General features: G+C 31.0%; 1 protein-coding gene across 1 annotated transcript in view; it reads right to left on the bottom strand.

Moving 5' to 3' along the window:
• Positions 1–3,013: 3,013 nt before the first annotated feature.
• Positions 3,014–14,754, bottom strand: part of LOC108916108 (myosin heavy chain, embryonic smooth muscle isoform-like) — a 32,058-nt gene continuing 20,317 nt past the window's right edge. Inside the window, exons 9-12 of the mRNA XM_018722309.1 lie at positions 14,618–14,733; positions 9,728–10,076; positions 3,937–4,166; positions 3,014–3,115 (exon numbers count right to left, since the gene is read on the bottom strand). Coding sequence (XP_018577825.1) covers positions 3,085–3,115; positions 3,937–4,166; positions 9,728–10,076; positions 14,618–14,733 — 726 coding nt within the window. The 3' untranslated portion in view covers positions 3,014–3,084. The remainder of the gene's footprint in view (positions 3,116–3,936; positions 4,167–9,727; positions 10,077–14,617; positions 14,734–14,754) is intronic.

The following is a 14,754-nucleotide window of genomic DNA, read 5'->3' as shown; positions in this document are numbered from 1 at the left end:
TTTTCTATCTATATGACATAGGAGTAATATAATCACTATTAGTCCACCCTGTATGTATTGATTTAAGACAACATTTATAAATGAATATCTCTAATACGGAAAACACTAAATATGCAGGTATGTGGATGTAGTGAACAATGGTTAAAATAGTAAACAGTATAACATTTTATTTTTAAAAAAATCTTCAATATAATGATTTAACTAACCAAACAAATGTTACAATACATTACATATCATTAATAAAATAATATTTTAAAAAATATCAAATGCAACTGGTATCAGATTAATTATTTACCCTATCGAATATATCAGAGTTTTTGGTGCCACGGTGTAGTATATCTCCACGCCCCACTCCCAGTCCGAAACATTCCGTAATTATTTGTGGTGGGGCGCGATAGAATGAGAGCGACCCAACTAGTGGGGACTTTAAGATGCCCATCAGTGTACAATACTACGCAAATGACTCATATTGAAATTGGTATTTATCTGCTTCTCTCCGTAGCTCTCCGTACGGCGGTTGTCATGGCAACGAGGCAGCCAACGCATGTGTAAACTACGGCTTGGGAGAACGAGTGATGCAAAAGTTGAAGCAGCATTCTCAACGTCATCGCGCATCGCCTGTCTATCGTGTGTAAACAGTTTATACGATACGTTGCCCAGTGCACGGTTATAATGGTTCTTTATTAATATTTGTTTTATATCAATAATTTGTAGAAATGTTTCCTATGCACGATCCTGTAAATATTTTATTGGAAATGCCATTTTCCAGACCGAAAATTGAGGACAAAAAAGATTTTTTATATTGCGAAAGACCTGTACCTTCTCTCGATGTGGAAAAAAGGGGGAAGTCAAAAGACAAAGTGTAGGTATGTTCGGAAATTTCGGATTGAATCGTATTCGGAGTGTAAGTGATTGTGTGGATGTGTTTATTTAAAAAAACTTTTTTGTATGCCGTGTTTAATTGCGAGTGTAAAATCGGGCGTGTGAAATAAGGAGGGATTTAACAATCCCGCTTAACATCTGTATCTGTACCTATCATTAAGTCCACGAGCCGAACTAATATTTCTATTTTTTATAAAATCTAAATGAAAATCCTTCTCGCCAACGTCAGTTTTTCGGTAATATTGCAAATGCAACTAAAATTTCCAGATTCATTTAAAGCCGTTTGACCTTGAAAATTTGAAAATTTTCGCCTGCGGCGCTTTTTTTTTAGTCAATCAATAAATATGCTTCACCTATTCTCAATGTCACGAGCCGCCACTGGCTTGCGGAGACGTCAATCCTATGGAATGTTGATCCCTTGAGTTTAGTTAGGCTTGCCATAGGGGTAGGACCTTAAATGTTGGTAGTAGCGAAAAAATCAAAGGGTTCAAAATTGTAGAAAATATAATTCTTTCAATAACAAACGAGATAATTCAATAATTATACTTTGTCACTATTTTCTCCCTTAACTTGAAAAATATGGATCGCACGATAAAAATTTGTAAGGAAAGAAGTTGTAGAAAATCGAATTTGCAACAACATAAGTCCTTACTGTTTTTGTTGTAAAGTTGAAAATGGCCGAGATATTGAGCAAAAACGATTTTTCCTTAAATTCAAGATGGCGGCTGACGCAGGGGTGGAATTCAGTCGCGATTCTGAATTTACACTACTATTGACCCCCCCCCCTAAAGGTTAGAACAATAAAATTGTGGTCCTTAATTTTTTCCTGGTTAAATGACAACCCGACTGGGCTATTATAACTTTAATAATAATATTAATGTTATGAGAGGTAATGCACAATTATTGAGTAAAATTCTTGCGTTTAAGAACAAGGAAGTCACTTTGAACATTTACTGTAATATTATTTTAATGTGATTACAAATATCAATTTAGGTTTATTTAAAATGTTAATGTTGACTTTCTTACATTATTAGTTGATATTGTCTATATAAAATATTAGTGTTGATTTTTACTTTATTGCTTGATAATACTAATTGTAAGACTAAAAATGTATAGTTTTTTTTTTTATTTTTTTCATTATTATTCCCTGCTTTGAGGCTGCAGTTATAAATTATTTTTTACAAATCGGAATTTTTGCCTATATTTAATGTACGAAAAATGCCAATTTTACTCGAAATCCATAAACGATATCAAAATTTTTAAAAAATTTAGAAGGCTATATCTCAGTAGGCGTGCACTTTTGTATATAGGTAAGTTAGGCTAAATAGTCTTATTTTCATCCAAGGAACTTGTGGTCAAGCGTTGTCTATCCTTTTCAGGGACACCCTGTATTTATCTTAAACTAATTTTATATTATTTAATGTGTAAAAATGCCAATTTTACTCGAAATCCATAAACGATATCAAAATTTTGTAAGAGGCAAAAAATCTTCTAAAATAGTGTTTATTTTTAAAAATACAAATTCTGTCGTCATTGACGCACACGCATAAAATTACGGGATAGCCAGTGGCGCACAGACACTCGAAAGAGGACATCCTGTATATGTATTATAACCAAATTCTATATTTACATTGCCCTTATATAAAAAATACGTATACCAAATTTGAAGTTTCTAAGAAAAACAGTTTTCAAATTATTTGAAAAAACTAGGTTATCTGTTCTATATTTAGAAGGCTATATCTCAGTAGGCGTGCATTTTTGTATATAGGTAAGTTAGGGTAAATAGTCTTGTTTTCATCCAAGGAACCTGTGGTTAAGCGTTGTCCATCCTTTTCAGGGACACCCTGTATGAATAACCCTGTACAACGTGTGCACAGTACTGCTAACTCTTTGGAATGAAAATGGCGTACAATACAAATCCTGCGTTACTTATGAGGCACCCTATTTATCTTAAGGCTGAGAAAGTTACTTGTAAGTCCAGATAAATCGGCAAAGGTAGGTATAACGTCCCGAAAAACCATCGTAGGTACTTACTTTAAATACAGTAAAATTAATTTATAAATTAAATTAAAGAAAACAAAATATAATAGACTGAGTTACTTTTTATTAAAATATGATAACAGTTCATTTATATTATAATTCTTCTTACATTCATATTTTTCGATATCTCACCCAACAGTAATTTTAATTTTCAATGATCCTTCAGAAGGGCTTGACGAATTTAAGTCTGGTACTGAAATATAAAAAAATATACATTAAAATATCATAAAATGATCAAATTTCTCTAGTCAGAGTTAAATTCTTCAAGGAAGTTTTTAAACTTATCATGACATTAATACTTGAAGAGCAAACTTATATGTAGGTAATTAACAAATAAAAACTCTTTAGAAGCCTTTAACAGTGAGTTTCCCAAATGTTTACTCCGACAATATGTGTACATGTATAGAGTATGCTCCTCAGTACCTGCATCTATTTTATTTAAAATAAAAGCATTACACAAGTCAAAAAGAAAATGTTTAAATTTTTTATTGATTACATATATTGTGTGCTGACACTGCCAATTTCATTAAATTTGTTAGTTCGGCATAAGATTCATATGCTTGTTTTTGTAACAGTTCATACCTGTTAGCTGTTAACTCTAAAATTTTGGCAAAGTGTTGATGTTGAGTATTACCGTCTTTGACAGTTTGAGTTTTACAACTTTTGAAAGGTTTATTGGCACGAGAAGTGACAGAATGGTTTCCTATAAATGGTTCCACGTTAACTGTTGTTAAATAATTGAGTCTAGTCCTAAGTAAATCGACTTTTTGTAACGTTAGACCAAGTAAAGATCTCGAACTTATTTCCTTTTTACAACCTATTTCTGCTACACAGGTATTTTGAGGAGTGTGATCATAATGAGAGGGATGAGGAGCAGCGCTTTGCTGAAATACATATTCTTGAGAATAATCTAACAAGTTTCTACTTGTAGGCCTGTCAGACTGACTTAAGATTATAGTCCTATTATCAGAGTCATAACTGAAACTATTTGAACATTGCATACCAATGTCATACCGTGTGTTTATATCTGCTAGCTGATTAACATGAGCTTTGGTGGATTGTAGTTCTTTTTCCATACTTCCAATGGTTTCCTGTAACTTGAACCGTTTTTCATTTGTCATCACTAGATTAGCTTCCAGTTCTTTTACTTCTTTCTCCAGCTTCGATATCTGCCTTTCCCTAAGATCTATCTTTTCCTGCAGCTCCTTTATAAGCCTGTCTTTCATCTTACCCTCCTTGCTTACCTGCAAATTACAAAGAAATTATAATATACCAAAATATTGAAAGAACTTGTGAAGTAACTTGAACATCAGATTACACACCTATACAAAAATTTTTCAAAAGTTGTCCCCCTGAAAACTTGACTTTTCTTGGTAAATTTTTGTTTCTTTTTTAATTTCCTAGAAGTCGAATGTGGAAAATATTTGCATGAACACGGTGTCTTTATTATAACATTAAAGAAAATATTCAATTATGTCTGAATTTGTCTTATTCTGTCTTTGATCTTATTAAAATAAACAAATTATTATCGAAAACTTTTTTTTATATTAACATTGTATTCTCCATATTACAGATTTTTTATTTTTAGAATGTTGAAATTAACATTATCAATAAAAATAATAATAACGGTATATTTACAAAACTTATTATTACGTATTAGTAAGTAAATAGTATAATCCATTTCTTTAACACTAAACTGCACTGAATAATATGAATTGAGACTTGGAACCACAGTTAAAAAGGTTAAAATTGCAATATTTTATGCTCTTACAAAAAAATTTAAAAGGTTTCTTAAATTAATTATTACAATCTTGATTCCATCCTGTTATTCGTTATTATTTTGAATACCAAGCAAAGAATCGAATTTGACTATAATTTAATGGAAGAAAAAATAATCCATATATACAGGGTGTCCCACCAAGAACAGCCACTATCGATATATTGGAAAGCACTGAGCCGATAAATTTAAAAAATTAGTAACCTAACAAAGTCAGTAGGGACAACACATATAAAATATTTAAAACTTTAAGGCACTTCCGGTTATACCGGCAGCCGACACTAACTTTCTTATTTTAAATGGAACACCCTATATATTATTACATTTTCGGGCTCTACGTGAAATTTGAGGGTCACTTTATTACATATTCCCAATATCTAGGACTTATAGATTTTGAGATATTAATTTTTAAATAAAAAATTTGACAGATGCAAGGGTCCACGAAAATGCTAGTAACTCTTTTCAGTAGCTGGATATCAAGTGGATTTTTGGAACCTGTAAAGGGCATAGGTGACACTAAATTAAACAACAAATTAAAACATTTAAGCCCGGTGCTTTGAGTCTCGGTTAAAGTTTGATTAACTGATCAGGAGATTAGACTGTACAAACACATACTGATTTATTTTATAAAGTATAATCACAGTCTAATCGCCTGATTAGTTAATCCAGCCTTAAATGAGAGTGAGAGTACCGGGCCTTAATAACTCATTAGTATAGTCGTTACGATATCAGTTGGAACCGCATAAAAACATTTAACTCATAAACTCTACGGAATCCATAGGCGTCCAGAAAAATTTTGCCTTGTCTTGTCTAGATATACTATATTCCGAGCTTTATTTCTATTTAGGTGACGATATTCTCTATTTTTTTATAAATAATCTTCCCGAAGTGCAACTATACGTCTTGATTCTATAATTACCATAGGATTGTCAAGTTACAAACAGTATTGTATTGACCGTTGTTAGGCGGTTGCTAGGAAAACTACGATTTTTTTAACAAGCTGTGCGATTTTTTTACCGTACGTAATAGGAATCTTACATTGATCGCAGACGGTGTGTTTTTAAGTATTTACAGTAGTGGTCGTAGGTAAACATTATTTTATGAGACAGTATAAGTATACCTTATACAAATTTTAAAAAAAGAAAGAGACCTACTTCGAAAGAGAGAACATAATTATATTTTCAGTGTTTCAGTTTATATCAGCAGTAACTGTCAAAACAAAACTGTATTTTAGGTTGAAAAGTTTTATATAGGTATGTATTGAGTTCGAGGTACATACGAGAGTGTAGAAGATTACAAATAAATAATTTTTTTCTTTCTGCTGCATTTATTGCAAAGGTGTACTACAAAACTTTCGATTCTTGATCTGGCATGTGTTTTTTAACCAAGGGTGCTATTTCCTTGTAAATACGATACATGTGCTAAATGTCTGGCGCAGAAGTTGGACTATGAAGAATTTTTTTGCGTACCTATATAAAATTTGTACGCCTCTGAATTTTCTCTGTACTATGTTCAGTTTTATGAAAAATAACATTATGTGTATAAAATTAGTAGGTACCTAACTTTAGTTAAAGTAACTGTTCAAATTTCAAACTTCCTTAGGTGCACAGCTGACAGCAACGTGCAATGGATCTCATTACAGGAAGTAAATTGATATTCTCGTATTTCATCGAATGCATTTTGTATTAGCTGGGTGAATTTATTTCACGTACCTTCTGAACTGCACACTTTCTTTAATAAAACGAAAAATCAAGAGGATCTATATAGGAGCAATGAGCATATAATGCAATACGATAACAACATTTACTTCGTGTAAAGGTTAAAGTACTTACATACATTGCACTAGAAACTACTCCTTTTTCATTGTTCTGTGATTTCCAAGATGTAGAAACATATGTCGACTTTTTCCTGTGCTCATGACAGAAGCAATACTCAAATTGATTTTGTATTCTACTATAGCCACAAATAATAATTATAGTAGGTACTGTTAATAAGCTTCTATGTACTGTAACTTTAATGAGGTCCTCCATTGCGTGCCGCTGTCAGTTGTTTTTCTAACAAAATAGTGCATAATTTGAACATGTCTTTGACTTTGAGTAACGTTATTAATTTTATGAATTGATTTCATTTTGTGATTAAATTTAGTTAAACTTTTAAAGTGTATATTAGATTCCAAATTCAAAGATGCATACACTCTTTGGCAAAACTTAAGAAAAGAAATGAAAGAAGCTGTGAAAGAATTAGAAAAAAGAAGGGAACTAGGGTTAATGATGCTAAGTAATGGAACAGATGAGTTAAAAAGAGCATGTAAGAAGCAAATAAGTGTTAAAAAAACTGCTGGGAGAACGAAAATTACAAAAATAAGGAAACAAAAAGATTATCACAAAATAAGGCACGGGATGATGATGCCTTATGGGAGCATTGGGAGAATTATTTAAAAAAATTGTTGAATGGAGATGAAGACGAGAGCCGAGAAGCAGAAGTAAATTGGGAAGTTTAGACACGCAACACACAGGAACAAAGAAAAGGTCCCCTAACATTGATTGAAGTAAGGGACATTATACATAGTGCGAAAAACAACAATAGTACTGTAGAAATAGCACATGAATTGTTTAAATCTGGTGGAGAAGAGTTGGCCATACTGATTCATAAATTATTTCAACAAATTATATACAGGAGAAAATGCCAAAGAATTGGACTGAAGCTTTACTCGTACCACTTTTCAAGAAATGTAGAAAAGCTCTAGTTACCGTGAAATAACCCTGCTGAATGTTGCTTATATAATTCTATCTCCGCATATAAAGAATAAATTAACAGAAGTAATGGAAAACGAAATAGGGGACCAAATTTTTATACTTAGGGAAATCAAAGCAGAAAGATCTGAATATAAAAAAGACACATGTAGCATTTATAGATTTCAAGCAGGCTTACTATCGAGTTATAAAACATTGAAAAATTTGGGAGTGAACGATAAGCTCGTTAAAATTATTCAACTTACACTGAAGGAGACCACCAATAGACTAAGATGTAAAGATAAAGCAAGCAATGTTTTTAAAGTAGAGGCAACTACTTTATTTAACTGTGTTAGTGTATGTAATGACAAAAGCAAACTTAAATAGATCTAGTTTGGTATATCACAAACGATACTAATGTTTAGCTGTTGCACATGCTCACCTGAATTAGAGAAGAGTTACAAGAATGTATTTTAAAATTAGAAAACCGGGTAATAATGACGGGTTTACAAATAAATCAGGCTAAGACGAAATATATGAAACGCACAGGGAAAACGAGAACGGAAAAACATATGCAGGATATTTCACGTAAGAATTGACATAGATCAGGGACATATAAGGGAACCCAAAACCCAAAATACAGTGATTTAACACAACTTACCTTTATACTAATCTGCATCCCTAAAAAGTTATAGGCCTTGAAAGTGGGGTTTCAAATTTAAAAAAAAATCAATATCTTAGTTATTCAGTAACGTAGAAAAACCAAATTTGGTACTATACACGGTGTAAGAGTACCAAGAGCATTAATCGACAGTAAATAGAGTTCAACTGAATCATTTTAAGGAGGATGATGCACCATTAAAATATGACGGAATTTTTTAACCCTACTCTCAAGTCCTATAACTTCTAGGGGTGCTGCTTAGTATAAAGGTAAGTTGCATTAAATCACCATATTTTGTGTTCTCCTACATGCCCCTGGTCTGTGTCGGTTCTTATGCGAAACACTCTCTATATTTGAGGAAGTCGAGTATATCACATATTTAGGAGTACCTATATTTAGTATGAAACCTTATATAAGGAGGGAAATTTAACAAAGAACTATGGCTGGGAATAGACGCTTTAAAAAGATTTATGCAAAATGCAAATGTACAAGAGGACTTAAAAATAATCTATAAAACAGTCATTCGGCCATAAGCAATATTTACTAGTGAGGTATGGGTCCTTTGAACAGCGAAGCGAACAATGTTAAGAGTATGGGAAAGGAAATACTTAGAAAAATATATAGCGGCAAAGAGGTACAGGAAATTTAGGCGAAGAGATGTAATAAAGAGCTAATGGAGCTATGTAAAGAACCAGACATTATAGGAGGGGTGAAAAGTCAAACCAGAATATATGAAAACTTCTGAGAAAAATACTAGAATCTAGTATAGGAGGAAGGAAGAGACGTGGAAGATCTAAAGCTAGATGGAAGATTGAGGTTATGAGAAAGGACGATGGAAAAAAGAAGTAAATAAACCTATGGACCTTCTAGGCCTGAAGAGTTGATTTATATTTTTCGTTAATGATATTTGCTAACTTTAAAACGTTGTCGCAAAAAAGCGAAAACGCAATTCTCCCCAAAATTCAGTGGCGTCCAAGTTCTAAACAAAAAAAGATTCCTTATCCCTCAGTTTCTGCGCCATTGAACATAGAGCATATCTCGAATGAACAAAAATATACAATATTGATGACGAAATAGAAAAAAATACGCACAACCAAATCTAAAGTTTTACTTTATGGTTTTCCAGTGAATGCAGAAAAACGTTATTTTTTCGTAAATGTTACAATCTTGAAAAATAATAACTTCTTGACACATGTTACATAAAACTTTTCAACTTAATTTCCCTTCTACTGACGTACAATATTACTACTGTAAATTTGGACATCCTGTATGATTGTGATTAATAATGAATAAATAATTTTTCAAAATAACTTGAGGATCCATCTGGCTTTCAATAATTTGAATTGGGTGCCAACTTAGGAAATATTCTGTAACTATAGTTTAATAAAGCGAAATTTATGAGGAACCTGATAAAGCTATATATATGAAATGTTTTGATAAAGATGATTTATAATAAACATTTATCAATATGATATACCTTTTGTTATAATTACCCGCGGATCTTTTATGGATCTTTTTTGAAAAATATTTTTTTAATTGAACCTTAACGCCCGATCACTATCATTACTAAAAAAATTTCAGTATAAACATTGCCTCGATAGGAGAAGCATTACAAATGAACCAACCTCAATTTACCTCTGCTAAAACGGTTCTCATTTCATGAGAATATCTTGTTAGGCTCTCCTTTTCCAAAATCAACTCATCTCTGGACGCTTTCAAAACTCCCGCCATATTCTCCCTGTACCTCAGAAGGTTTTCCATTTCATTCATCTGCTTACTCTGTTTTTCTATGACGTTCTCATAGTGAAGAATCTTCTGCTCACTTTCCATGGACTTTTTCATCAGCTCGTTGAGTTTTTGTCTGCCCTCCTCCACCATCTTTTGAAGATTTTCAGTCGGACATTTCAGATTTAGTTCTTCAAGGTGTTCCTGGCGTACTTTCAGCTGTCTTATTTCTGACGTCAACTTGGAAACCTCGTGTGACCTTAAATAATCGAATCTAATGAAAATTCATTTAATGTAAGAGGCTGATCGAAATAAATTAGAAAATAATAGTTAAATAACAGAAAATTGTTTCTGAAAACGATGAGAAAATTAATGTTTTTTGGTAAAAAATAATGTTATAGCATAGATACCAAAGAAAAACGGATTGTTTTTCAGGTGTACAATTATGTATATGCATATTATTCCACATTTAAGCAACCATATTTTAAGTTTAATTTTGAAATGTATAATATTGTCGCCCATAGTCATATTTTCGATTATGAACTATGGGGAATTTTATATTAAAATTATTTACATACTCTAAATCTAGGCAAAAATTTACTTTACGGCAATACCCGGTGATTGATATTATCGCAAAGCTCTATCAATTGGCTTTTACAGAATCCAAGAATATTTTTCCGTTATCAAATTTTGGGACCGAAAAATTGTATTTCAGTTAACCGGTATAGAAATGTTCAGTTTACGTTCTTAAAAGTTAATGCTTTGAGAACTAAAAATAGTCCGCAAAATGCTTCTTTTTCGAATCAGGCCGCAAAATAATCATGGGAACACTTTGCTCTATCATTTTGTTTCTATTCCTTTGGAGATTATAACTATGCCAAGAAATGATAGTCCTACTTACACACGGTTTTTCTGACACTTTTGACGCATACACTTCGAGAGAGCGTGCAAAATGTGTAAAAATGAAATTCCGTGCATGGGACGTTGACGTTTATCGAATCATCTCTAAAAAAATTTTATTAAAATTTTTACATTTTTTTTTACACTTTTTCACGTGTCCTCTTAAAGATGAATTTTTAAGAATTAATTTTAAAATACAGGCGAACGTTGTATTCTCAAATAATATAATCCTTAAAATCATATGGATTGTTTTTTCGAAGTTCTCCTAACAAATAGGTATTCTGTGACGGCCTAATGTTATTTTACAGAAATTATTATAATATATAGGAAATGAAATTTAAAATTGATCTCTATGCAAAATGACGAACATTACATGACATAATGCGCAAAGTTTCAAAAAACGGCTTTTCTAAAATAACTAAAAAACTATAGCTCCGATCAAAAAATTGTAAATAAGAAAGTTGTAGGTTTAAAAAAGATCTATGGACAGATTTTGTAAGTATCGATTGCTTTGTTACTTTTCTAGATATATCCAAAAAACCGATAAAAATTTTCACTTTTCTCTTCTATAATTCGTTTAAATTTACCTTTCCATACTTATGTTAGTACAAGAATAGCCTGTGGCAAACTAAAAAATCACATTTTTGAAAAATTTGAAAATATTTATTATTTTTCGAAATGCAAAGATAACGATTTAAAAAAAACGCGCTCTGAAAATTGGCTAGACCTTCTCAGCGGATGGCCGTACGATTTTCGGCTTATTTTCTTCGTAAAGAGTTGTATTACCATGTCCTTAAATAATTTTTACAATTTTATTAATTTTAGGAATCAAAAAATGACTGAAAAAATTGCACTCTTGAGGCTGTTTTTTTTTTCTTCAAATAAGTATTTAAATTTTTACTTTATGGAAATAACTTAAAGAAAGATATTGCTGAAATTTTTTCACGAATTTAAAAAGAAAAAATATTTTCCTGTGACCTTCTAGAGCCGAGATAACTTTCTTATTTTAAAAAAATCTATGAAAACTATACTAAACTAGACTATACAAAAAATCAATGAAACATGTCCTATTATTTATTACTTACTTGAAAATACAAGTATTCAGTATTAACCTCCGTTAAGCGCATCGCTGTAAAATGTTAAATGCGTCCTCTAGATTTTTTTAATTAAAAAAGTTATCTCGCTCTAGAATGTCACAGAAAAACATTTTTTTAAAATTCCTGAAAAATGTCAGCAATATGTAATTAATTTAAGTAATTTCCATAAAATAAAAATTGAAATAGTTATTTGAAAAAGATGTTAAAAAAAGTGCAATTTTTTCAGTCATTTTTTGATTCCTAAAATAAATAAAATTTAAAAAAATATTTAATAGTATGCTAATACAACTCTTTACGAAGAAAATAAGCCGAAAATCGTAGGGCCATCCGCTCAAAAGATCTAGTCAATTTTCGAGAGCACGTTTTTTTGAAAAGATCGATGTATCACGAAAAATAATATTTTTTAATTTTTCAAAAATATACGTTTTTGGCTTACCGTTGGCTATACTTATACTAAATAGCAAGTATGGGAACGTAAATTTAAACGAATTACAGAAGAGAAAAGAGAAAATTTTTATCGGTTTTTTCGATATATCTAGAAAAGTTACAGAGCAATCGATAGGTACTTACAAAAAATCAGTCCATAGATCTTTTTAAAACCTAGAACTTTCTCATTTAAAATATTTTGATCGGAGCTATAAACTATAGTTATTTAGAAAAAAACGTTTTTTGTAACTGCGAATTTTTTTGACAATGTTCGCCATTTTGGAGAAGAAACTCAATTTAAAATTTAATTTCCTATACCTACGCTCATATATTTTTCCAGATAATAATTTCTGTTATCATTTCTCTATAATGCTTGGACTAAGTAAGAACATAAAATATGATCATAAAGATTTCTATTTCGTCGCCAATAATTGTCAACTTACATCTTACTTTCACTGCTTTTATTTTTATTGTTTAAATAATCATAAAGGTCAGCACGCGCTAATAATATGATGCCTTAACCTATACTGTTTATGGCGCTTTATAAAACAGGGATAGGTATATTAACTTCATTCCATAAAGTCCTTTAAACTTCTGTTCACCTGGTAAAGAGATCAGTTCTCTCGGATCAATGAAAGTTAATACTTTTTCTTAGCATTTTTTTTATAAAAGATTAACACCCTGTATCTTGAAAACGATGCATCTGCGGACCAATGTTTGTATGAACTTTTTATATTAAAATCACTCAAATAATCGTCTGTTGAATTCATTGTACATACTTAATTAACACCCTAGGTTTTGACATACTTTTATGTTATCATATTATTGTTATTAATTAAAATTTTCAAGTAATAAAAATATCTTCAGCTTCGGCATCGGCTTCGGCTGAAGGTCGGTCTCTAGTTTTGGGACAGTTTGATTTTCATTTAGCTACTTTTTGATGCTGTCATATTTATGAATTCTTAATGGTTTTGTATACTTACTTAACATAAACCTTTCATTTACAATAGATTTTTATAAATAAATATTTTATACTCTGTCTATTTACTTTTTCGATTTCATGTATATTATTAAATTACCCTTATAATCATATATCTATGTCAATCCAGAAAGTTTAGAATGTTTATGAAGACGAATTCCTATAATAAAAACAATATTTATATAAACGGAGTTTCATTAGATATGGTAAAGAAAGTTTCACATTTTTCTTGTAGAAACGTTTTCGATAGTACTGAATAAAAATATCCTATACGCTATCAGAAATTGTATTCTGTTGTAAAATAAACCGTAAAGACTGAATTGAAGAAAATTAATTTCCGTATAAGCTAACAAAAATGAATATTGGACATTGGACTTAAATTCTGCAAAATAACACTTTAAGGCCGGCAACATATTTGCGGTAGTACCTCGGGGCGGTACCGCTTTGGTCATTTAAAACACATGTATATGAAATGATACACAGGCGCCGCTAATTTGTCTCACAGTATTAAATATGTGTCGCCGCCTAACGGACTAGACCTCAAAATATTAATAGAAACACTTTACTGTCTTATTTTCTATTTATTTCCTTGGAATCTGTGATAAAATCTGTGAAAATAAAAATTTAATTGAAAAATGTCACCTAATAATTTGTATTTCAGCAATTGGACTGAATGCAAGATCTACGCAAAGTGCTGTGACGGATTCACCTGGACATTCCGACTAACGTCTCGTCCAAAACATTTAGCTTCATTCATCAAATAATTATATTTCGTATTTGTTACGCAAGTAAATAACTATTAGTAAATTGTTGTTTACGTTAGTGGTTAATTTGGTAGCAATTTTAAGTTTAACTCTTGCGATGCGTATAACTAGATGAAAGATAATTTATTTTTACATGATACAGACCCATAAATTAATGTAAGCTGCTAAAATAAAGTTTTCGCGACTTAAAATTGTTAAAGTTGCTGAAAAAATGAAAATCTCTGTACTTATAACAATTTAAATTTATTTTAATTCTAACACGCTGTCTTAAATATGAAAATCTGCCACAAAATGTTAAGAGTTTTGAAGGTTGGTAAATAAATAGTCAAATATTTTAAAAACACTGAAATAATATTCATTTCTATTTTCTCATAAAAAAAACTCGATTTCTTTCACTCTGCATATAATTCCATGATTCGATTCATTGTTAAATACTTATTCAATTTTTCTTTTAGTGATTTAGTGCTTTTAGGCATTTATTTGGGATGTCATCAGTTTCAAACTGGCCAATTTTTACCCATATTTTGCAAAATATTGTATGTCAGTACCTACGTAAAATTGTTCAGTTTTCAGTGTATGTGTAGTTTTTGAGTGACCCAACTAGATTAGTTAAATATTAAATATTTGTATTTACTTCTCAGTTAATTTTTGTTCACTTTCCGCCAATAGCTGCTTATATTTTGCTACCATATCGTGCTGCATGAGGACCGTCTTTTCTGTTTCGGTGGGAGCCGCTGTTTTGCTACTTTCCTGAAAAATAAACTTATTATT

This window comes from Anoplophora glabripennis, unplaced genomic scaffold, assembly GCF_000390285.2.
Source record: "Anoplophora glabripennis isolate ALB-LARVAE unplaced genomic scaffold, Agla_2.0 scaffold1614, whole genome shotgun sequence".
NCBI lineage: Eukaryota > Metazoa > Arthropoda > Insecta > Coleoptera > Cerambycidae > Anoplophora > Anoplophora glabripennis.
This window is presented reverse-complemented; position numbering and strand designations above follow the sequence as displayed.